Source organism: Pantherophis guttatus, chromosome 2 (genome assembly GCF_059756535.1).
Source record: "Pantherophis guttatus breed Tessera chromosome 2, ASM5975653v1, whole genome shotgun sequence".
Taxonomy (NCBI): Eukaryota; Metazoa; Chordata; class Lepidosauria; order Squamata; family Colubridae; genus Pantherophis; species Pantherophis guttatus.
Window position 1 is genome coordinate 163,667,259 of NC_142064.1, and position 25,293 is coordinate 163,692,551.

General features: G+C 44.1%; 1 protein-coding gene across 1 annotated transcript in view; it reads right to left on the reverse strand.

Moving 5' to 3' along the window:
* RNF157 (ring finger protein 157) overlaps positions 1–25,293 on the reverse strand; it is a 116,537-nt gene that overhangs the window by 57,605 nt on the left and 33,639 nt on the right. Inside the window, 1 exon segment of the mRNA XM_087887203.1 lies at positions 797–915. Within this exon segment, the coding sequence (XP_087743329.1) occupies positions 797–915 (119 nt within the window).

Genomic DNA, 25,293 nt, shown 5'->3' on the forward strand with positions numbered 1-25,293 from the left:
TCTTATACACAGCCATTTTCATTTCTTTTGACAAAATACTCATTCCTCACAACAGGCTTCGACTTCTGACCACAATGGAGCCCAAAATTTATGTTGCTAAGTGAGACACTTAAGTGGGTTTTGCCCCATCTTACGACTTTTCTTGCCACAGTTGTTAAGTGAATCACTGCAGCTATTAAGTTAGTAATCTGGTAAAGTGAATCTAGCTTTCTCATTGATTCTGCTTGTCAAAAGGTTGCAAAATAGGATCACAAAGCCTCAAAACATCTCAACTGTTATAAATATGAACCTATTGCCAAGCATCCGAATTTTGATCATGTGACCATGGGGATGCTACAACAGTCATAAGTGTGAAAAACGGTCATAAGTCACTTTTTTCAGTGTCATTGTAACTCTGAATGGTCACTAAATAAAACTGTTGAAAGTTAAGGACTATCTGTACCCATTAACTTTCTATCAGCAGTTGCACATCTTTAAATCCTTCCATTTTTCTATTAACAAAAATGAATAGTGTATTCCAGGATTGTTCAAAAGTTTCCCAATCTGAAACAAATAGAACTTGAAACAGGATGTTAAAGCTATTCCAGACAGAAACAGCCTTGTTTTAAGCCTGAAAGGGGATCAGTTTAAATTCAGAACCCTTTTGACGTGTTCAGAAAAACGTCAAAGCATTTCCAGTAAGATTGGAACAATCAGTTTCAAACTTTAAGTGGCTGTTTCACAGCTCCAAACCAATTGTGTATGTACACACATGCACACATACACAAATACAAGCACATGCCAGAGCTTTTCTTACTGGTACAGGTCTGTTCCCAAGAAAGTTGAGGTCACTGTTCTCCCCAAAGAGATAGCCTTCAGGATGTGTAGAGTCAAACTTCTCACCTCCCATGATGAAGTGACTGGCAAAATAGCTTCCTGAAAGAGAGAGCACAAGTCTGTCAGAATCAAGTAGAAAAGGGAAGGTAGTGATTTATAGGACAAAAAAATGCACTTCAGAGAACCCGGGAATCAAGCATGGCCAAAAGCAAATCAGTAGAGTGTAGAATAGCTCATAAAAATAAAGGGTTTAATTTCACACACAGCTGGCCTTTAGAATTGTGGACAAATATTTCAGAAACGTCCTGCTCCAAGATTGGAAGCCAAAAGGATAATGAGGAAAAAGCAAAAGTTTCAATTTTCTATCACTTTTTTGGAGGGCTTGCTGCCTCTACAAATATATTCCTGTTGATAAACATCTCCTGCCAGTTTCCAAACCTGAAAACTCATGTTTTAGAATGGAAATAGCAATAGCATTTAGATATATACCGCTTCACAGTGCACAGCAATAGCATTTAGATATATACCGCTTCACAGTGGCCTCCTGTGGCCACTCTCTAAGCAGTTTACAGAATCAGCATAATGCCCCCCAACAATCTGGGTCCTCATTTTACCCACCTCGGAAGGATGGAAGGCTAAGTCAACCTTGACCCTGGTGAAATTTGAACTGCCAAATTGCAGTCAGCTGGCAGTCAGCAGAAGTAGCCTGCAGTACTGCATTCTAACCATTGTACCACCACCATAAGGCTCAGAGAGCCTACCGATCATGGTTTCTGCAATTCTTTCCAACAGTACCCTTTACCAGCCATGGCCACAGGAGGTTGTTGAGTAGGCAATTGGTAGTACTTCATTTCAAGGGTACGCTCTGCCTCCTCTCCTAACTGGCTAGTAGACAGGCCACTCTCTCCCCTCCAGTTACAGACATTTGTCTTGGACTGCTGGACATTTGTCATGGAGTGCTGGGTGTGAATTATTGGCACACAATTATTACTTCCGGTCGGGCCACATTCTTCCTGTAGTGCTTGGATCTTTCAGCAGATTACAGAGAAATGTGTGTGATGGAGAAAATAAATGTAACATATAAAATGGAGGCTGCACCCGTTTTCCTCCCTGTCTTTTGGACATGACCAGGTTAAATCCAGCTCCTCTCTTTATCTAATCCTATCAGACCCAAACTGGCCCCCAGACAAAGTCTACTGTAATCCCATCTAAACAAAATAGAAGCCTCCTCACTACCTCTCAGTATGACCTAAGCGCAGCCTTAGCAAACAAATTGCAACATAGTGGAACCAATGATCCATCCTCAATCAAGGATACTCTACTGACTGTCTTAAGATCTTACCAACTTAACACTGGACTTTTCCAGTTCTGCTGCTCTCCTGAAAGGGCTGCTTTGGCTAACAGCAATAATCACATGTTGAAGGTCAGTAGAGATTCTCAGTCTTCCAGGTCATGGTTGTCTCAAAGGTGCTTTTTCAGGAGGCAACTGAACTTCATTTTTTCTTTTTGAAGATTCCAAGAAGCTCCTTCAGCTGAGACAGGATTGTGGGGAACGGACGTTGACTTACCTGAACGTCCTTTCTCGGCGCGCTGATGGAGAATCCAAATTATGGGCAGTTCCTCAGCTTGATTGCTAGACTGGGTGAATGTTTCTTTAAGAAACATCCTTGGCCACTCCTCCCTTGCTTGGCTAAGCTCCAGTTCATTCGCGAGGTCAACAGAAGGTGGTGCTGTCATGAAACAAGTTAATAGACAAAAAAACAGAAACAGTCCTGGCTAGAAGCAGCCGAAGGGATGGGTTGGATTCTCCATCAGCGCGCCGAGAAAGGACGTTCAGGTAAGTCAATGTCCATTCTCCAGCGCGCTGCTTGGAGAATCCAAATTATGGGATATACCCAAGCTAGTCAGAAGTAGGGTGGGAGGCTGCGTCATCCCGTAAAGAGACAGCCAGAACAGACTGTAGCACTCGACGACCAAATGAAGCCTCAGCCGATGCAAAGGAGTCAATTTTGTAGTGTCGAACAAAAGGAGTCAAAGTAGTCCATGTTGCAGCCCTGCAGATGTCAAGGATGGATGCCTGAGTAGCCCAAGCCACTGAAGTGGCTGCGCTACGGGTAGAGTGAGGGAGGATCCTCCCCGGCAGAGGAGTCCGTCTGGTTCGGTACGCTGTGACGATGCATGATTTGATCCAACGACCAATTGTGGATGATGAAACTTTCATGCCCAATGTAGAAGGATTGAAAGACAGGAACAAGGCTTCGGATTTACGGAAAGAAGCAGTCCGCTTGATGTATCTACGGAGAGCTCTTTTAACGTCCAAGGTATGCCATTATTGTTCAAGATGATGGCTAGGTGTTGGACAAAAGTCAGGTAGAATCAATTCTTGGGCTCGGTGGTACAGAGAATTTACCTTGGGTAGAAAAGAAGGATCCGTACGAAGCACTACTCTATTGGGATGGAAAACACACAGGTCGGGTTGCACAGACACCCGTCTCGCCGAAGTAATCGCCACTAAGAAGGCAACTTTGAGAGTCAGACATCGAAGAGATATAGAAGCCAATGGCTCAAAGGGGGGTGACATGAGGGCTGACAGTACTAATGGCAAGTCCCAAGTTGGGTATCGATGGATAGTAGGAGGACGGAGATTGGATGCTCCCCGTAAGAAGGTCCGTATATGGGGATTTTGGGTCAAAGGTCAATCGTCCACAGAAGACAAAACTGTGCTGAGGGCCGCCACTTGACACCTCAGGGTATTAGGAGCAAGGCCACGGTCCAAACCCTCCTGAAGGAACACGAGGACATCAGAAGGAGATGCTGTTGTGGGGTCCTGATGAGACTTGGAGCACCAGGTGCAAAAGGAGCACCAGATGGCGTCGTAGATACGGTTTGTTGAGGACCGTCTGGCAGACTGCATAGTGTGGATCACGCTAGCCGGGATGTTGTCCTTCCTCAGGTGGATCCTCGCAAACGCCAGACGGTCAACTGCAACCACTGAGGGTCTGGGTGCAGGATGACCCCCTGGCTGAGAGATATCCGGTCGTTGGGAATGTGCCAAGGACGCTCCACCGAGAGGTTCCGGAGGTCCGGGTACCAGGAGCAACGCGGCCAATTGGGAGCGACCAGGATCAGATCCGCCCTCTCCTCCAACAGCTTGAGAATCACCCGAGGAATGAGCGGCAGAGGGGGGAAGGCGTAGAGCAGGCCCTGTGGCCACCTGCTTCAAAGTGCGTTGCACCCTTCTGCTCCGGGACAGGGAAACCGGGAGAAGAATTGGGGAAGATGGGCGTTCAGGTGAGTTGCAAACAGGTCGACCGTTGGGAGGCCGAACCGATTCGATAGATCTCTGAACAAGGCCGGATGTAGGCGCCACTCCGCCTGATCCAGTTGAGTCCGGCTGAGCCAATCTGCCGTGACGTTTTGGACCCCGGATATGTGCTCGGCTGTCAGGGAGAGAACGGTCCTCTCCGCCCAAAGGAGCATTCTCATCGCCTCTTCCATCAGTTGCCTGGAGCGTGTTCCCCCTTCCCTGTTGACATGGGCTTTCATTATTGTATTGTCCGTTAGGACTAGCACATGACGCCCTTTTACAGTTGTTCGGAAATGAAGGAGAGCGAGGTGGACTGCTCGTAGTTCCAACCAATTTATGTCGTGCTGTAAGTCCCGAGTGGACCAGCGGCCCTGTGCAACCGATGACAGCAGATGAGGGCCCCAGCCGAACTGACTTGCGTCCGTCGTTAGAATTATCTGAGTGGGTTCCAGAAAGAACAAGCCCTTCCGTATGGACGGGGACGTCCACCATCTCAGAGACAACCGTAGTGCAGCTGGGAGGACAACAGTGATGTTCAAGCACGCTCGGAGGGATCTCTGATAGGGAAGGAGGAACCATTGAAGAGGACGACTGTGAAGACAAGCCCACGGGACAATTGAGATGCACGAAATTAGTTTGCCGAGCAATTGGGACAGGGTGATCAAGGGAACTGATCTGAGAGATAGAACCTGGGTCACCAAGGAACGAATGCTGTGAATCCTGTCGGGGGACAGGAAGACACGACAACTGACCGAATCTATGACAGCTCCAAGATGGAGAATGCAAGTGGTGGGCGAGAGCTGACTCTTGTCGAGGTTCAGGGAGAACCCGTGCTGTTGCAAGAGACGGGACACTATCCTGAGATCCTCTACAGCCTGATCTCAAGAGGCAGATAGAATGATGATGTCGTCCAGAGAGCACATGACCCTGATGGGGATTTGTCGCAAGGATGCCGCCAAGGTCGCCAGAAGCTTCGTGAAGGTCCGAGGGGCGGACAAGAGGCCAAACGGCATGGCCCGATATTGGAAGTGCCTGTTGGAGTAAGCAAACTGAAGAAACCGTCAATATGAAGGACGGATCGGGACATGCAGGTAAGCCTCCTTGAGATCGATTGACGTCATAAAGTCGCCCTGTCGGACGCCCTGCAGAATCAACTTGAGCGACTGCATTTTGAAGTGGTGATACCTGACGAACTTGTTCAGCGCCTTCTGGTCTAAAATTCCTCTCCAGCCCCCGGAAGACTTTGGGATGAGAAACAGGCGCGAGTAGAAGCCGGATCCCTGTTGTTCTACTGGTACAGGCTCGATGGCGAGCAGATGTTGAATTTCTGCGTCCATCAATGCTCCTTTCTCCGGGTTGCTCAGAATCGGGCATCGAAGGAAGCGGTTCGGAGGGCTGGAGAAGAAATCCAAAGTGAGGCCGAACCTCACAGTCTGGAGAACCCAAGCGTCTGTTGTAGAGGAGGCCCATTGGGGCAAGAAATGGAGAAGACGACCGCCAATGGGGAGTTCTGTGGTATAGTCACTTTCCCCTTCGGAAAGGCCGGTTGGACGCCCCACGGTATTGACGTCTGGTGTTAGGCTGACCTCTGCCCCAATCCCGGTAGGCAGGTCGGTCAGCGGCCCGATCGCCTCCGTGAGAGTAGTGCCTGGAAAAATAGGACCCGCTGGGCCCGGAGTCAGTCCGAAAAGGCTGCCGCTGGCCATAAGGGGCAAACCTCCTATCATGGTGTTTATAAGAGGAAGGCATAACTTTTCTTTTATCCTTATCCTCCACAAGTGTAGGATCTAAGGCTTCTCCAAAGAGAAGAGAACCCTTGTAGGGAGCAGATGCCAGCTTCCACTTTAATTTCAGATCGGCTTTCCAGTGGCGGAGCCAAAGAAGACGCCGAGTGGTGACATTGGAGACAAGGGCCCGGGACGAAAATTTAGCCGCATTTAAGGATGCGTCTGCACAGTACTCAGTGGCTGCCACGATTTTATTTATGTCATGGTGAAGCCTGCTGTCATCAGGTGGAAGCCGCTCCTGTAATTGGCGCATCCAGATTAGTGATGCGCGGGCAAAAAAGGAAGTAGCTCTAGCTGACCTGATGGCCCAGGCAGCTGCTTGGTGTGTCTTGCGGAGAGACAGCTCAGCCTTTCTGTCCTCGGCCTTGAGTCCGTCAAGGACATCGTTAGAAATCACCGAGGATGACGTCAGTTGGGCCACAGGGGGGGCCACAGAGGGTAATTGTATTAAGTCTTGAAAGGAAGGATCTGAACAATACAACCGCTTGTCGAGTCCAGTAGGGGCAGAGATGTAAGCTGGTTGGGACCACGACCTTTGAACCACGTCTGTGAATAATTCCGGGCATGGGATAAAATCCTGACCCGGTTTCTGCAGGTGAAATAAGTCGTCATGAGGATTAAGATCTGTGTGTTGAGATGTTTGAGAGGGAGAAACCCCCATGTTCGTGGTAATCTTGGCCTTGTGGAGCATGGAAGGTCGGAAAAGTCCCGTAAATGCAGGCCGTTCTGGGGCTAGGTCTTCATCCTCAGACAACTCTCTTTCCTCGAGCTCCTCCTCCTCCCAGAGGGAGTCCTCTGTAAGATAGGATTCTGGACATTGGGAATAGGCACATCGCGGGCCGTCATATAAAGGAGCCAAGGGGGGATAAGCCAGGACAGGAACATGCGACGCTTGGTGAGGAGCAGAAGCCAGGATGCGAGAGACAGTTTGAGATACAAGATCCTGGATATCCCGAGACAGAGAGGGCTGAAGGCCTTCTGATGGACGAAGGCCAGCTGCTGTGGGCATAAAGGTGGCCTCCGGAGCAGCCCGACCCGATGGTTGGCTGGCTGGTACACTGGGTCCTGGAACCACTGATGGAAATGCAGCTTCTCTTAGGTGTTGGACCTCGGAAGAACATTGAGCAGACACAGAATGATCCTGAGGCACTTGGATTGGCCTGTCCGGAGACAGCTGGCGATGAGATGATTGAGCCCTTTGCTGGGCAAGAAGATACTGCCTTTCAAAGGCCTTGCGTTTTCTTTCCTCCGCCCTATCCGCAGCGGCAGAATGTGTGGTAGGATGAGGGCTAGCAGACCTGGCCCTGACATCACGAGTTTTTGAAGTTTTGGAGGGTTGCTTAGACCGCTTTCTGGCTTCTGGAGGACTATAGGCCTGCTCAATTTCGGATGACATGTCAGAGTCAGCCATGACTAGGATGCAGACAAGGTGAGTAGCTGACAATTCAGAGAAGTGAGGAATTGATTAACTAATTGTAACAATTTGTTCTTTTTTTTTTTTTAAGGGACAACAACTGAAGCAAACAACTGTTATGGATGCAAGCCAATAATCAACAGCAATGAAGAAGACCAATGAGGTGTCAAAACACCCAGAGCCCTTCGCCACAAAACAGAACAAATTCGCCTTAGTTAAAGCAGATGTCCTTGCATTATAGAAGAAGCAGGAAGCTCAGAAGGCTTTGAAATGGCGCGCGACTCGAAATTAGCTGCCGAGCGCCTTGCTGCCGAGAATCAAGTTCAAACAAAGGCGGGAAGCAGAACTGACGGTAATTAGAGCAGGCCGTTGTAGTTGAGCACTCCTGTCAGAAAATCGGCGGGAAGCTGCAGGCGATTTAAAATGGTGTGCGGCTTGAATTTAGCCGCCGAACGCCATAACTGCCGAGCGCTGCAGAAAATCGCTGAGGGAGGCTGTCAATCAATCAAAATGGCGCGTGGCTTGGATTCAGCCGCCGAGTGCCATCAAATTGCGAGGAAGACGACAGAGTCCGAATCAGAAGGAGCGGATAGCCCGTTTAAGCCTCCCAGTGCCACATCAGTAATACAAAGGCGAAGCAAAATTTATGGGGGTTTGCTGAAGCGATGTAGGGCCCCCCGGCCGCCACTTTTAAGGTTGGAGCAGTGTGGAAGGCGGAGGTGGGAATTCCGGCTATCTGGATCCCAACGCAGCGCCCGGCGGCGACTTTAAATCACTCGGAGTTGCCTCACGGTAGAGCTCCGAGGAATAAGGCAGTAACGGACAGAGGGGAGCCCCCTGGATAAACCCCCAGGGCCAACTCACCCACCGCCGCAACAACAAAGCCAGTCCTTCCGACAAACAGCTGATGACCAATGCAAACGAATCCACACCGCTCAGAAGCAAAGTTAATATTAGGAAGAAGTTGGAAAATCCAAATACTAGATAGTTTTTCAGCCAAATTGCTAGAGCCAAGGAAAAGACCAGTCTCTTGCTTGACTGAGTGAATGAACTGGAGTTTAGCCAAGCAAGGCAGGAGTGGCCAAGGATGTTTCTTAAAGAAACATTCACCCAGTCTAGCAATCAAGCTGAGGAACTGCCCATAATTTGGATTCTCCAAGCAGCGCGCTGGAGAATGGAAGGATTTATATTGCTTGCAGGCAGCTGGTCATTTGCATCCTTTTAGAGGGTCATTGAAACACTTGGAGATTTAGCTGTGTCCTCAGGATCACCTGAGTAGTGCTCCTGGCCCTGTAGTCTACATTTTTTTTCTGGAAATCCATTCCTACTCCCACACCATTCAAAGGGTGTTCATCCCAAATTGTATAGCTAAAAGTCTGTAGAGATTCCGAGTCATCCAGGTTATGGTTTTCCCAAAGGTGCTTTTTCAGGAGGCAATGTTTTCTCATGCTGAAGGAGCAGAATCTGCTTCACTTCCTCAAAAGCTTCCAACAAATCAGATCCTTAGGATTTCCCACATCAAATTTATATAAAATCCTTTACTTTTCATACAGAGTTCCTCTTTCTTGTAAAACAGGCGCCCAACAATAAACATGATTCTCTCTCCCCAGTGCTGTGCTGTCTACTTTTGAATTTTCCATGACAGTGTGAATACAGCAGAGCTTTCCTCAGTACGTATCTCTCTCCCATTACAGTCAGGTTTGCTTAAAAATTGAGAGAGAGCTTAGAGACTATAAGACAATATTCATAGGAGCTTGTTCTTTCAGCTCCAGGGTTTAGCTTTGTTGTTCAGGTTGATGGTCAGAAGGGACATCTCAGCAAATGATTGTATAGCCCACTCCCAGGCTGGGATTCACTTCAAAACTATGCTAAATTTATTTGAAGACAATTGTTTGCCTTGAAAAGAAAAAAAAAAACCCTGCCATTACATGATGGATTCTCTTTTCATGAAATTTTCTGATATCCTTGAAAAACTGCAGAAAATACAAGCCGTGTTTGTGTATGTGTACGTCTCTCTCTGTGTGTGTGTATACACAACATAAGCTAGCCTTGGGTAAATATGCAAATTTTACACAAATATTTACCCTCTGAGATGCTTAAAATAAATTTTAAAAAACCACCGTATCATGGATGTCTTGTTATTTGCATATTTAAAAAGAGAAATGTCACTGACATACAGGAAAGGTATTTTGCACAGAATAGTCATTACATTTTTCTTTTATCTGAACTACTATATTGTTATCTTTGTCTTTTATAGATTACACTGAAGCAAGTCTTTTAAAACTCACCTTCTCACCCTGTAGCAGCAATGGATTATCTGGAGGTACCTTAGGAACAACTGGCATATGTTCTAAGCCAGAGGTCCCGATCCCAACCCCCAGTCCACAGCCTGATACTGGGATGCGGCCCATTGGGAGCCAGGCAGCACAAGCAGCAGGCAAATGCATGAACATGTGAAGCTCCATTTGCACAAGAATGAAACCATCCCCTCTCCCTTTCCCCGTCACTGTTGCTGGTCCATGGAGCTGGAAAGGTTGGGGACCATTATTCTAAGCCATTACAACTCACCACACATATTCTGGTATTTACTAGAAACAGAATTTGTTATGAGCTCTTTAAAACTTTTCATATAAAGTACATTCTAAGCGACTTAATTTGCCTTTTCTAAACTGATTTCGTTTGAAATGCCTGAATTAATAAACTCAAATGAAAGGAAATATGCTGTATTCCTTTTGGTAACATAGTTTTAAAATCTTTTGGAATAATTAAATCTGGGTGAGTTGAAATACCTGGTTTAAAAAAATATTTTAAGCTTCAAGCTTTACTGGGAAATTTCGTTTATCAAAGTAAGATATTGTGTGATGAATAATGCAGAGCATAAGCTAATACACTCTTTAAAAGGTGCAAATAAAAGCATTCTTCTCGCTGTAGTCTAAAGTGTTTATCTATTTGCAAATCAGAAATCACCATCTTTTCAATCCCAGTTTAACAAAAAGTCCATTAGGAGATACCAGAAATATCAAACAGTTTATCCTGATCAAATAGTCCAACTTTATGTTCCTTCCTTTTGCTCTTAACAATCTTGACTTTTAAATCATTCCAATGCCAAAGTCTTTAGCATTCAAGAGGAGTTTTCAAAACTTTTACCAGCCTAAGTCTGTAAATCCTTTAAAGAGGCCTTATCCAGAATTTGTCTCAGGTATTCCATTTCTACATCTTTTCTTGATTTGTATTTTGAAATCCCATTTTGGTAATATCAACTTCATTGTCTTCCATGTCTTTAAACTGTATGTCAGGTAAACATTTTAAAAAAATTTCTCATCATTTTCTAAAAGTTTATCCCCTGAAATCTGAATCCTGCTGAGATATTATTAATATTTCAGTCCAGTTTTCAAAAACTTCTTTAAGATAAGAAAAAGTTATAGCTTTTCTGCCTGATCTATTGTTCCCTCTAGTATCCATCTGAACCTTCAGCAAGCTTCAGTTCCTAATACGTTCCATTTCAGTTCCATTTTAGACTTTTCCCAAGATTATTTAATTTTCCCCACAACAACAAATCTGTGAGGTGGATTTAGCTGAGGGACTGCCTGGCCCAAAGTCACCTGGCCAGTTTTCATGCCTAAGGCAGGATTAAAACTCACTGACTCCTTATTTCTAGCTTTAACCACTAGACTAAACTGTCTCTTTCTTCACTGTATATCCATAAAATAATTAAACTGAGTTTCTCAGAACATGACTAGAAAGTGCGTTTGGCTGGCTTACAGTCTGTATTAAAGCCTTGCTGTGGCTGAGAGCAAAGATATCATTTCCCTTTGTTGCTGACTCCCAATCCCTCCGGAGATGGCTGTTTTAAGGTCTCCTCACTAAGAGCTGCCATTCAGAGCACTTGTGGGTGATCTCCCAATTTTTCCTTCTCCAGAGAAATTCAAAAGACCAGTCTATCACCACTTTGTCATTCTTCACAGCGGTCGTTGTCTCCGCTCATTTGCAGAGACGTGCTCAGTGAGCCATAACTCACACCAGAAGCCAAGATAATATTACTTTAAAATGAAATAATATCTTAAATATGGCAAGAAATATCTTGCCATCTTAACTTCAGCTAACCTATTGTTTTAAAATAATATTAAGTGTATACTAATACGTATATGTCCTTGCAGGCCAAATAAAAGTTACAGTTCCAATTACACTTATATTCTAATCAAAGGATTTAATAGTAAGAACATCACACCTTTAGTAATATAATTTTAATGACAGGCAGGCCTGTGGTGATGTAATATGTCAACTCAGTAGGAGATAGGCCCTGATTATTTGCATCTCTGTTCAGAAGCATATAGTAGCAAAATTGGGTTTTATTACTCCTTGGATAGGAAGTGACCAGGATTTTTTATCCTTTATTTCAGCTGAGGAAAATAGAGGGCACAACCTTACACCTCTGCCACAGTAGCATTTTCACTAACTAAGCAATTCAGGAGTGATATACTTTGTTATAGAAGAAATATATGGACATCACACGCAGAAACACACACACATTTTATTTCCCAAGCTATTTTCTGGCTGAGTGGATTGAGGGACTGAAGGTCATTATTAAAAACTGCTCCATTAATTCAACATGCTCTCTTGGCTCTTTTTCTGTCCTTCACCCAGCAAGGATTCACAGGTTATAGAAGTGCACAATGATTACTCTAGTATTCTCTTTGCACAGCACAGTATAAGCTGTAAAAATAAAAACAAGAAACAAGGGCATCCCATTTTATTTCATTTAGTAAATTTGTCATCTGCTTTTCATTGTAAAACTGCTAATGGAAAGCCTGTTACATTTGCCTGCATCCCCACAATTACATTTGTACAAGATGTAGAGATGGCGAGCAGTTTCTGAGAAACAATGATTTCAATTTGCTAGCACCATATAGAATGGAAATACTTCCTCTAAAACAAGGTTTGAGGATGCTTCCAGGTGAGGCTTTTATTGTGGCATCTCCCTGTTATTTCATAAGATTCTATACAGGGATCGGATTCTTGTATTGGTCGTATAAAGACTCTGGTGACTGTGGTAGAGACAAATTGACTACATAAATAAATAATGCTCCATTTTTTCCATAATTTTTATTTCCAGAAAAAATATGCTTGGGAAAATAGAGGGAGGAAGACAAGCCAGAATCATCCCAGAAATCCATTCCAAGCAGATTCTTCCTTTCCTCCAACCATCAGCCAGTTCCCTGTAGGAACACTCATCAATGTTTGTTTACTATTTATTACCATCTTTCCCACTTCTAGTTAAACCAACTCATGGTGGTTTATTGTAACTTTACTAAAACTGTTTACACCTTGTAAGGATTGCACTATTACCTGAAAAAATAGGTCATCAATAACCATAATGAATAAAGAAACAAGTAGACAAAATAACAGCATATAATATCTTTAATGATACACTTTAATAAGTGTATCATTAGTACATTGCCCTTAATTTAGAACTATTTATTTTTCACAATTTTTTCTTGTAGATTTGCATGTGAACTGAAACAATCTAGTGAATGTTCCCAGATGGATCATTGGTATCAGTTAAATCCTTTTTAACCTTCCCTCACCATAAAAAAAAATGTGTTTCACATACTGTCCATTGCAGAAGAGGATTACCATATACATTTTAAAAATAATTCACAGGTCTGATTTACTAAATACGAACATTGATATTAATACAACATATCCTCCATTCCCTAAATTGTAGACAAGCTAGGAAAGAAAAATAACATTTTCTTTCATTTCAAATGGGCGACTATACAAATATGATATATAAACAAAATAAACATTTAAAAGAAGAATTATTTTAACATTTCGCAAGTAAGAAAAACACCAGGTATCTTAAATACAGAAATGTTGCTAGTGTTTTTTACTATTCTGCAATCAATTATTGATGTCTGCTGCTTTTTGCCCCTATTTTTCCATGTGCATAATTTATAGGGAAACAGATGCACAGGAAAGATGGAGAGAGAAATTTCTGCCTAGAAATACACTGTGAATTCCTTCAGATCTCAACAAAAACAAAATAGGTACAACATTTTGGGCCAGTGTATGAGAAAGGAAATGGAATTATTCAGAATGCTGTCTTCCCCTGAAGCACTGAAGGTGGAGGTGGAAAGGAACAAGACTATATTTAAATAGCAACATAATTTAATCTATTAATATTTAGGGAGCATAGTATCATAAAGATGTCAGTAATTCTGATCTGGTCAAATATCCACAAACATCATGGAAGTCTCTTACTATATTCTCTCAAAATAATTACAAATCATTTTGCTCACTTAGAGACATTTATCCCTTTGATTTTTATTTGTGTATGTGTGTGTTGTGAATACATATATTAACCATGGAATTTTGTATGGAAATTTTCAAGATTAACAGTGCGCAGAAGGTACTTTTCTACACTGGTGCCTAATCTATCTATACAGCCAGTTCCAGAATTGTAATTGTTTTTCAGTTAGCTCATACTGTAGTGTTTATGCTGTAGGGCATCCATTAGGTTCTCTAGCTAGATTGGAAGCTCAGTCCAGGAGCCTTGTACGAATCTTACTAGCATCTTACTCAAACTCAGTACAGTAGTTCTTCTGATGAACAGCAGTTTCAAGTCAGTAATACCCACCTATACATCCTCACTGTCTTAATACCACAAGTCAGGAGAAAAAAAATAGTTTTTTAGCTTCAACCCAGGTGTAATTTTGTGCTTGAAGTAATGAAACATTCAAAACAGAATGTCATATACTAAGCCTTTACCATTCAAATTCTTCTTCTGCAATCAAATTGCTTTAGTTTCAGGACATATGTGATCTTCTCAAAGTATAAAAGGATACCATTGATGAAAAGACTCTGTTCCTGCAGCTCAGGAGAGATGGAGACTGTGGGTCACATGCTCCTTAGATGTTCCTTTTACACAGAGATTAGGAAAAAGCATATTCTGCCAATAACTGCAAGGTATCCTGGCCATTCCAATACTACCTATCTTCAGTGGCTGCTTAAGGATGAACAGTCCAGAACTACAGTGCAGGTGGCCAGATTCTGGTGCAGCAGCACTGGGGATTTGTTGCAAACATGTGTCTTCTCCACCATAGTTATGTTATATAACAAATGTGGCAAATCCTTTGCACTGCTTAGTCTTTTCCTTTTAGCGCTGAATCTACAACGGGCCACACAGTTTATAGATTGTAATTTTAGTATAGTTAGACCATGTATAATTGATAGACTGGATTTTATTATAGGTTTTAGTTGTTATTTATTATTTTATACTAGAATTTTTAATTGTATATTTACTGAGCATTTTTGTTTGTTCTGGTCTCTGGTCTAAGACCGTAATAAACTGATTGATTTATTTGTGTTTTTGTTTTATTTTTTATGTATAATGTACACTGAAGATGGCATTTAATTTCGTTGTACGAGGCGCAATAACAATAAAGTAAACTAACAAACTACCCTGTTTCCCCGAAAATAAGACATCCCCTGATAATAAACCCAATCGGGCTTTTGAAAACATGCGCTAAAATAAACCTCCCCCTGAAAATAAGCAGAGCTGGAAATCGGGTAAGAAGGCAAGAGGAGCCTCATCTTGCTCCACGCGCCCCAAAATAATAAGACCTCCCCAAAAATAAGGCCAAGAGCTTATTTCAGGGTTCATAAAAATATAAGACAGATCTTATTTTCAGGATAAACATGGTAACTTCCCATCATTTACATGATCCCCTAAATCTGGCAGTTTTATTTTTCTAAATAACCTGAAACTCTAAAGTCCTTAAATCTTAGGCAAAAGTATCATGATTACAATTTTGAATCAATGCCAATCCAGGAAGTGATCCATTACATTTCCCCTTACTTTGGAACAATATAAATACATGTATTTGTATAAATGCTGTATTTATCTAACTTTTGTTGTATTTATTTTCTGATACTGCTATGTAATATCTACTAGTCAAAGTACAAAGGGCTGTTCCATTAAGTTAAGCATTTGTTTCTGCTATGAAGTGCTTTATATTGTAATAAATTTTGATTGGAGAAAATCAGTTGAAAAACAAGAGTGATTAATTCCCAACTCCCATTTGGTTTTACCTTGGTTGGAGCACTGTGAATAAGGATTTGTGGCAACAAAACAAAATTGCTAAGTGGAATAATATTAACAATGTCTAGAAGAAATTAATATGTTCACTGGTGACCTGGCATTTTAACAAGCTACTAAATATATTCTTAAATGCCCAAGATCAAACACACTCGGGAAGGTAAAAATACACTTTTGAAAAAAAGCAACTAATGAGCCAACATCCAAAGTTTATATTTTATAAATAATGTATGAGCCTGTACTTCATATTTATGCCTTTTCAAAAGAAAATAATGCTTTAATTGTTGCCTCTCAAGAGTCTGGACCTCCTTTAGACCACTCTACAGCAGGTGGTTATTAGCAAGATGTAATCGTCAGAATTTACACCTTCCAAGGAGCAGCAGGAGTGATGGGTGGAAGGTACAGTTGGAAGCAGAGGAAAATGAGGCTTCTGTTATTATAAAGCAACATTACATAGAAATACAAGGAAGATCTATGACCTGCTTTTGCTCACAATATTTATTTCCACTTGCCAATCTTGGGAGGCAGCTATCCTCTCAGAAACGGTGCTGGAAAGCTACACTCAGTCATGGCCACCGAAGTGAAAACTCTTTCTGTTTTATCCCCTAACAAAACTCCACTTAAGAGAATCATGGTTTGGGAAAAGGCATTTTGCCTGAATGCTTGGAGCATTATTAGGCAGTTAAATGAGATGATGCCAGACATGGGGAAGTAGCCACCTGTTTCACAACGCAGCACTGGCTTTTATATTTTGGATCTCACCCAGCTTGTTTCTCCTCTGGCCACTGTCCAAAATTAACGTTCTGCAGTAAAAAACCTGATTGGGTTGAGACCAAGGCCTTCAGGGACTGCTTTTATCCTGGAGCTGATTGTTGTTCAAGTGCCACCTAGATAACAGTCATTCTGCAATCTGCACTCTTTTCATCCCAATTTGTGATAAGCACTCCAACAATCGCTACTAGAGCTTGCTTCTTTCTTCCTCTTCTCAATAACCCTTTCTTATATGTGTGTCATGTTTTACTAAGTCTAAGCTAAGAGACTGTCTCACTACTGATATCTATTAAGCTGCCTTGGGAGCATCTTGACCTAAAAAAGGTCCCTGAGATAATAATGCATACCATCATCTAGAATGCCAGCATGTAGAATGAACTGCTAAAAGAATGCTAATAAAACAATTATGTCAATAAACTAATTTCAACCCACAAGGATCTCTTTCTGCAAAACCCAACAAGTTTAGAAACATTAAGCTTCAGACTTTAAAAACTCCATAATAGCAAATAGCACTTAGGCTTATATGCCACTTTACAGTGCTTTATAGCCCTCTCTAAGCGGTTTACAGAGTCAGATATTGCCCCCAACAATTTGGGTTCTCATTTTAGCCATCTCAGAAGGATGGAAGGCGGAGTCAACCTTGAGCCTGGTGAGATTTGAACTGTCAAATTGCAGGCAGACGGCAATCAGCAGAAATAGCCTGCAGTACTGCACTCTAACAACTGTGCCACCGCAGCTCATACTTACCAATAAGTAAGTTATTTTACATTGCCAACAAATATTGGTAGATTTTCTTAATATGCAATCAATTTTATGGAATTCAACATGCAATGATTCCTACTGGAGGTTGGAACATTTTGTGGTTGGGCATGAGATAGATGAGTGAAGCAGATTTTATAACATAATAGAAATGAGACTTGTTTAGAGAATACATTATAGGTATAGGCAAAACCTAGCACCAGTTAGTTACATCTTTCCAGACATGCCTGCTCTATCTGTTTGTGCCTGGGGGGAAAGGCAGAAGGACCTTCAATTGACAATCTTGTAAACCAAAGAACAGGTCAGTGACAAAGAGAAGATGCAATCTCTCTACATCCTACTGCCCTCATGTGGTGAACAGTCATTTGGTACTCAAGACTCAGTGCCACTGGATTGGACCTCCAGCAGTTCAGTCCTTGTAGAAGAAAAGTTGGGTGAATAATGCTATAAATACAACCTAAACTAGTCTGGAATTGAATGGGCGTTGGTCTTACCTGATACGCCCTTTCTGTGATAGGTGGGCATGGCAGTCATGCCTGGGGAGTGACACTGCTTTCTTCCTATGAGACCGAGTCTGTTGTAAAGTTCTTAAGTCCCGTCTCTTCCTGTGTAGTCCAGTTTTGAGACGAGGTAGAGCAGCAGACTGTTGTGTCTGAAAAATTAAAACATACATGAGACTGCCACCCACCCTCACGTCCGGGAACGGCCCAACAGGGAGGGTCTGACTGCCGTGCCCACCTATCACAGAAAGGGCATATCAGGTAAGACCAACCCTCATTCTCATGACGGTGGGCACGGCAGTCATGCCTGGGACATACCAAAGCCATGTCCTATAGGGTGAGATCAGGCCGGTTCTGGGAAGCAGTCTCCAGATGTACTCCTTGCAACACTCTCCTTCCAAATGCCGCATCAGCCGAGGCGTATGTATCCAACTGGAAATGCCGGATGAACGGAGTAGGAGAGGACCAGGTGACCGCCCTGCAAACTTCCTCCAGGGGAGCCCTAGTGGACCAGGCCACTGATGTGGCCGCACTTCTTGTGGAGTGGGCCATAATATTCCGGGGAGCCAGCAATGCCTGGACCGAATACGCCGTAGCTATGGTAGCTCTGATCCACCGGCCAATATCCGAAGAAGACAGTTTGGAGCCCATGGACGAGGGCTGGAAGGTAACAAAAAGGGCTTCCGTGCGACGGAAAGAAGATGTGTGGGCAATGTAGATATTGAGGGCTCTGCGAACGTTTACAGTGTGCCATGCCCTTTCTAGTCGGTGTTGAGGAGAAGGGCAGAAATTGGGAAGAACCAGTTCCTGCGATCTGTGGAAGACTGAATTGATCTTGGGAATAAACGCCGGATCCAGACACAGGACCACCTTGTCTGCATGAAAAATACACAGATCTTGGCGGACTGACAGGGCCAACTCTGAAATCCGGCGGGCTGATGTTATGGCTACCAGGAATGAGACCTTGAATGAGAGAAATTTGAGGTCTACCTCCCGAAGAGGTTCAAAAGGGTGTCTAGTGAGTGCTGACAATACCTTGGGAAGGTCCCATGTTGGCAACCTGTGTATGACTGGAGGCCTGAGGTTTGTAGCTCCACGCAAAAAACTGCGAATCAACGGATCTTTAGACAGCGTGACAGCTGATGAGTAAGACAGGATAGATGAAATCACGGACACCTGGCGCCGTAGAGTATTCAGAGAGAGACCTGAAGATAAACCGTCTTGTAGGAAACCAAGGATCTGAACTACCGATGCTGATGTGGGAACGATACTGCTGATCTGTCCCCGTCTACCCACACACACACACAAACACAGCCAGCCGAGGGTTAAGAAAGTACTTGGCATGCACACAGGTCATTATCTCAAACTTGGCAACAATATAAGCACCGTCTGCCAAGAGGCTTTACTGCAACAGATAACATAAAATTACATATGCATTGCAAATAGTCCAGCAAAACAATATCCCTTCGGCAGCTTCAGACGTTGTTCAAGTGACTAGCCAGAGTTAGTTTTTGTTCGTCACGGAGTTTTACCAGCCACCACCCTCTCTTATATAGTCTCTGGGGTGTGGTCCAGTGACTCAGTTCTAATCCCTAGCACGCCTCCTTAACTGCTGCAACCGTTTATCACGCCTTCATTGGCATGCATCCAGGAACGACAGCTCTCCTTCTTCACTCTCATCAGAGACACCTGGCTCCTGGCTAATCTCCTCTCCCTCGGCCGGCACCTGAGACAGTGCCAGAGGGGAAGGGCCTGGAGAGGGAGGCCTGGCTGACTCCTCTCCCTCATGTTCGGAGCTTTCTTCCTCCGATGAGATAGGCTCAGAGGGCGGGGCCACAATAACTGCGTCTTCTATACCATTGGAGAAAGCCGCCCATGTGGCATCGTAAATACAAGTGGTAGATCTGCATCGAGAGGCTTGAATGGTTGCGATGACATCCGGCGGAACCTGAGCCTCCGTCAAGAGGAACCGCTCAATCTCCAGACGGCTAGCTGGAAGGACTGTGGATCTGGATGAATTAGCTGTCCTTGCAACAGCGATACCTGACTGTCGGGAATCCTCCAGGGAGGAGCACCGACAGGGACACAAGGTCTGCGAACCAAGGATGGCGAGTCCAATGGGAGGCCACCAATACCAGTTCTACCCTCTCTCTGATTAGTTTCCGGACCACCTTGGCTACAAGAGGGAAGGAAGGAAAGGCGTAGATTCCCTTTGGCCATGGGTTGCGTAAGGCGTTGACTGTTTCCACTCCCCGAGTGGGGAAACAGGAAAAGAAACAGGGTAGTTGATGGTTGACTGCTGAGGTGAACAGATCCACCTGAGGATGGCCGAACCGTTTGGAGAGCTCGTGGAATAGCCGAGGGTGTAGGCTCCACTCTGCCGGGTCGATTGGATTGCGGCTGAGGGAGTCTGCTACAACATTGGACAACCCCGAAATGTGTTCTGCCCTGAGAGATATTAGGTGAGACTCGGCCCAGAGCCCCAGCCGAAGAGACTCCTGTAGGAGAGCTCGGGAACTGGTCCCCCCCTGTCTGTTTATGTGTGCTTTGGCAGTGATGTTGTCCGTGAGGACTAGTACATCCCTGTCCTGGACCTGGGCCAGGAATCCCTGAAGGGTGAGAAAGATCACCCTGAGCTCTAGATTTATGTTGAGGTCGCATTCCTGAGGGGTCCACCTGCCCTGAATCATGTGAGTCTCCAGATGAACTCCCCAACCTACTAGGCTGGCATCTGTCGTGATGACTAACCGTTGAGGTTCCAGGAATGACCAGCCCTTGGTGACATTCTCTGGAGTCCACCACTTGAGAGACTCGACAGCGTTCATGGTCAGATGCAGACGGAAGATTGAGAGACTGTTGAGGTTTCGTTGGTAGGGCAGAAGAAGCCACTGCAACTCCCTGCTGTGAAGACGAGACCAGGGTACTATACCATAACAGGACACCATCTTGCCTAGCAGGCTAGACAAGCTCAGTAGGGAAGCTGACCTGGACTGAACAAACCTAAGGGCCATCTCACAGAGACTATCCTGTCGCTCCTGGGAAAGGAAAATTTTAGTTGCCACCGTATCAATTACAGACCCTAGGTGCTGGAGACGGGTAGAAGGAGTCAAATGATTTTTCTTCCAGTTAATGGAAAACCCATGAGTCCTTAAAATATCCAGAGATGTGGCAACGTCCCGACGAGCCTGAAGCTCAGATCGGGAAAGGATGAAAATATCATCCAAGTAAAAAAGAATTCTGACCGGAATGGAAGAAATGTGAGAGATAAGGGCCGCCATAATTTTAGTAAACACCCTAGGCGCTGAAGATAAACCAAAGGGAAGAGCCTTGTACTGGTAATGTTTACCATTGTAACAGAACCTGAGGAATTTACGATGGGCAGGGAGAATAGGAATGTATAAATAAGCTTCCGTTAAATCAACCGAGGACATAAAATCTCCCTCTCTAATTGCTAAAAGAATAGTGTGGAGGGATTGCATCTTGAACCGGCAGTAAATTATATACCGGTTCAAAGATTTCAGATCTAGAATAGCCCTCCAATCTCCCGAAGGTTTCTGAACTAGGAATAAACGGGAATAGAATCCCTGACCCCGTTGGAGAGAAGGGACAGGCTGGATGGCTTTTATAAGCAAAAGGTGTTCAATGGCCGCATTAACACGAGCACGTTTGGCTCTGTCCAAGGACAAAGGACAATGCAGAAAACAATTGGGGGGGCTAGAGCGGAACTCAAGAGATAGGCCGAATTGAATAGTATCTTTAACCCAAGAATCTGAAACTGTGTTATCCCATAAGTCAGCGAAAAAGGATAACCTGCCCCCAATCCTAGAATCAGGAGGAGAATTAATGGGCTCGGCGAAAAGACTGGACTCTGGAGCCTCTGAACGGTCTCCTGGAGGAGAACCTGTACCCCTGTCTGACCTGAGAGTCCTGTTGTTGAGGTCCTTGTGGGTGAAATGGCTGATGGGAATGTTGCTGGTAGAAACTGGAGTCGTGGGCCCGAAAAGATCCTGAACGAAAGGAAGACTGTGGACAGATCTCCGACCTCCTAGAAATAGATGGTAAAATTTTACGATGGTCTTTAGTCTCAACCAGGAGGGGTTCCAGAGGTGCCCCAAACAACTTGTCGCTCTGGAAAGGGGAAGAAGCTAGACGCCATTTGGCTCTTTGATCTGCCTGCCAATTTTTGAGCCAGAGGAGACGCCTAGAAGTAACTGAAGAACCGATAGCCTTAGCAGAAAATCGAGCTGCATTGAGGGTGGGATCTGCAGAGAATTCCACCGCCGCCAAAATTTTGTTTAAGTCCTGGTGAGACCTATGATCAGTGGCTGGAATTCTCTCCTGGAGTTGTTTCAGCCATAGGATGGTAGCCCAGTTGAAGAAAGAGGCCAGAGAAGAAGCTTGTACCGACCATGAAGAAGCCTGATGTCCTTTAATGAGGTTTTGCTCCGCTCTTTTGTCCTCTGGGCATAAAACCTTGTCAGCTGGGCCTGAAACCGGAGACGATGAAGACAAAGCTACTACTGGAGAATCTACAGAAGGAACTTGCAATATATTGGAAAAGTCAGTTGCCAAATTATAGAAACGTTTGTCCAGTGAATTAGGAAGAGGACCTGTACTTGGAAAGTTCCATTGTCTTTGAACTACGTCTAAAAACAGTTTGGGAGCAGGAACCACTTCAGTTTGGACAGTGGGTTCTAGAAAAACTGATGTCGTTAGATCAGAGGACACAGAAGAGGAACCAGAGCTGGAACTGGGAACACCCATACGTGTAGTGGTTTGAGCTTTGAACAACAAGGACCTAAACATCTGAGGTTTGAATAGGCCCACAAATGCAAGTTGGTCTGGCTCTAGGCCCTCATCCTCAGAAAGTTCTTGATCTGGAATGATCTCACCCTCAGATAGTGAGAACTGTCAGATTGAGGAGAATCATGAGCTTCATGATGAGTTACAGTACCTCTGAACTGCTGATGTCTATGAGAATGACTATGATGACTCTGCATCTCTGAAGCCTCAGAAGGAGTCTGCTGATGAAGACCCTCAGAAATACCCTGGCAGACAGCCATAGAAATGAGAGAGGCTAGAGCAGGAGAAATTTCTGGAACATCTTGAGCAGGGGAATCACCCCCCCTCCCCAATTTCAGAACCTGACTGAGCAGGGGCAGTCAGAGCAACATCCTGGGTTTCAGCCTGATTAATGCTGGGCTCTGCTGTGGACACTGTAAAAGCAGTGGAAGCATCTGCCAAATTTGTATCACCTTGCAATGACCTATCTGGAGATAGAGAAGGTGTATGAGATGGTTAGGACAGAGTAGCTTGCATGCCTGTGGGAGGAGCCACTGCAGAGAGGTTGGAAGCCTGGGGAAGGCCTGAGGCTTTATCTTTTTCTGCTTGAGCCTTTTTAAAAGATCTTTCCATGGCTCTGTGGCGTCTTTCCTCATCTTTAGAGGATTTAGATCCTTTAGAAGTAGAGGGGCGAGCTACTTTAGCAGGTGCAGGAGGGTGGGAAGAACAACCCTCTCCTGGGTCAGTTACATGCCCTCTCTTTCTCTTAGATGACTTGCTAGAAGCCTTGGATGCAGAAGTGTCGGCCATTTTGAAAATCCCTCGTGATCAGAAAAAAATTCCAGATATTCAGAGACCTTACACAGATAATCACGTTCCCCACACAAAGCAGATTACTAGGTTCAGCCACCAATATAAGAATCACTTCAGAAAACTTGGGAGGAAAGCCCCAATACTTGCTGTTTTGTGCTTTGAGGGAAATGCAGAGATTGCTGGCCGTCCGGCTTGGCGCGAAAGAGAAAGGCGCAGTAATCACATCGCGCTAATCAGCTGTAGAACCGAAGTCCTTGAAACAGCAGGCAGCCCCTTTTAAACGTTCCAATATAGCCCAAAATTCCTCCAAAGGGCTCAAAATCAATCTATTTGCCCAGCAAGAGCCGCAGAGCAAGCTCGTGGGCAGAAATTATGTACGGTGCTGCCAGCCGGCAGAACAAAGCCACTCTAGCGGCTTAGAGCGGTTTCGAGCAAAAGCCTTTCACGCTCAAGCTAAACTATGCAAGAAAATAAAATTAAAACAAAAAAGCAGAGTAAATACTCTAAATTCAGCTAAGAAACTACAGACATGACTGTCCCAGAGAAGACCGAGTCGAAAAACTGGACTTCACAGGAAGAGGCTGGACTTAAGAACTTTACAGCAGACTCGGTCTCATAGGAAGAAGGCAGTGTCACTCCCCAGGCATGACTGCCGTGCCCACCGTCATGAGAATTACTGAAATTCCATGAAAAGACTTACTTAGTAATGTGAACATCAGTTCTCTCTTGAAGCTTCTTGGATGAGAAGCAAAACCTCTTCAAAAAAAACCCAAGAAAGTCCAATTGCCTCTTGAAAAAGCACCTTTGGGACAACCATGACTTGGATGACTGAAAATCTCTCCATAGACATTCAACTATGAAATATTTTTACTATTCCTTAAGCAATATCAAATGAGTTCACACATGACACAAACAACTTATTTCTTTATTCATACCCTATTATTATTGTTATAAATAACTCAACATAGTGAACATACCCAATAACCTTCCTCTTCCTATTTTCTCCAAAAGCCACTCTGTGAAGCGAGTTGGGCTGAGTGAGTGTGATTAGTCCAAAATTACCCTTTCATGACTAAAGCAGGACTAGAACTCACAGTCCTCTGGTTTCTAGCCTTAACCACTAGACCAAACTGGTCTTATCTTATATTTTCTTTATAAAAATAATTGTATCTTTTTATATTTTATAATTCATTTATATAACTAGATGTTGCTTTAAAATAGAAAAGGAATGTGTATTGTTTTCAAGGGAATATCATACAGTGGTGAAATCCAATTTTTTTTACTACCGGTTCTGTGGGTGTGGCTTGGTGGCCGTGGCAGGGGAAGGATACTGCAAAATCTCCATTCCAGGGGTGAAATGCTCCCGGTTCGGACTGGCTTGGGTGAGTAGGTAGCGATGGCGGTGGGCAGTTCGGAGAACCGGTAGCAAAAATCCCTGCCCCGCCCCCCATGCCCAGCTGAGTCCCGCGATCATCAGAGCCTTTTTTTCCTTTTAAATGGCTCTGACCAGCCAAGCTCTGACATCAGGCAACTCAGCTTGGATCGCCAGAGCCATGTAAAAGAAAAAAAGTTTCTTTTTTTCTCCCCCCCCAGCCTTCATCTTGCTTACCTTAGCTGCTGATCGCATAACAATCGCAATCCATGCATCAGCAAGCAACTGAATCTCCCTGCCTGCAAACAAGCTCATCGGTGAGCAGCTCTTTCTGCCTGCCTTCCTGCCTAGACTTGTGGACTTCAACTCCCAGCAAAGCTGGCTGAGGAATTCTGAGAGTTGAAGTCCACAAGTCTTAAAGTTGTCAACAGATTGGAGACCCCTGTTCTATTGGGTAAGTTTTTTCCCCCTTTGGGAGTTTAAAAAAAAAAGTTAATTGGGGTTTTTTTACTTGTTCTTTTTTTAGACCTAGCCATTTAAAGTTTAGGAAGTTTTAAATTTAGCTGCCTTTATATAAAAATAAAAATAAAATAAAATAAAATAATATTTGTGCAGCTTTCTGAGATTTAGTGTGTTTCTGTAGTGTTTCACTCTAACTACACAAACACACAAAATCTCACAAAGCTGTATGTGAAATTTTGTGTGTGTAAAGTGTGAAAGTTGTTTTTTGTGGCTTTTTGTGGCTGTGTGAGGTTCCTGCTTGTTGCGGGGCCATTTTGAGTCTAGCACAGCTGCTTTTACATTGTGGGTGAGCCAGTTGTGTTGTGTTGTGTTGTGTAGGTTAAAAAAGGGCAAAGAAGTGACATTGACTTGG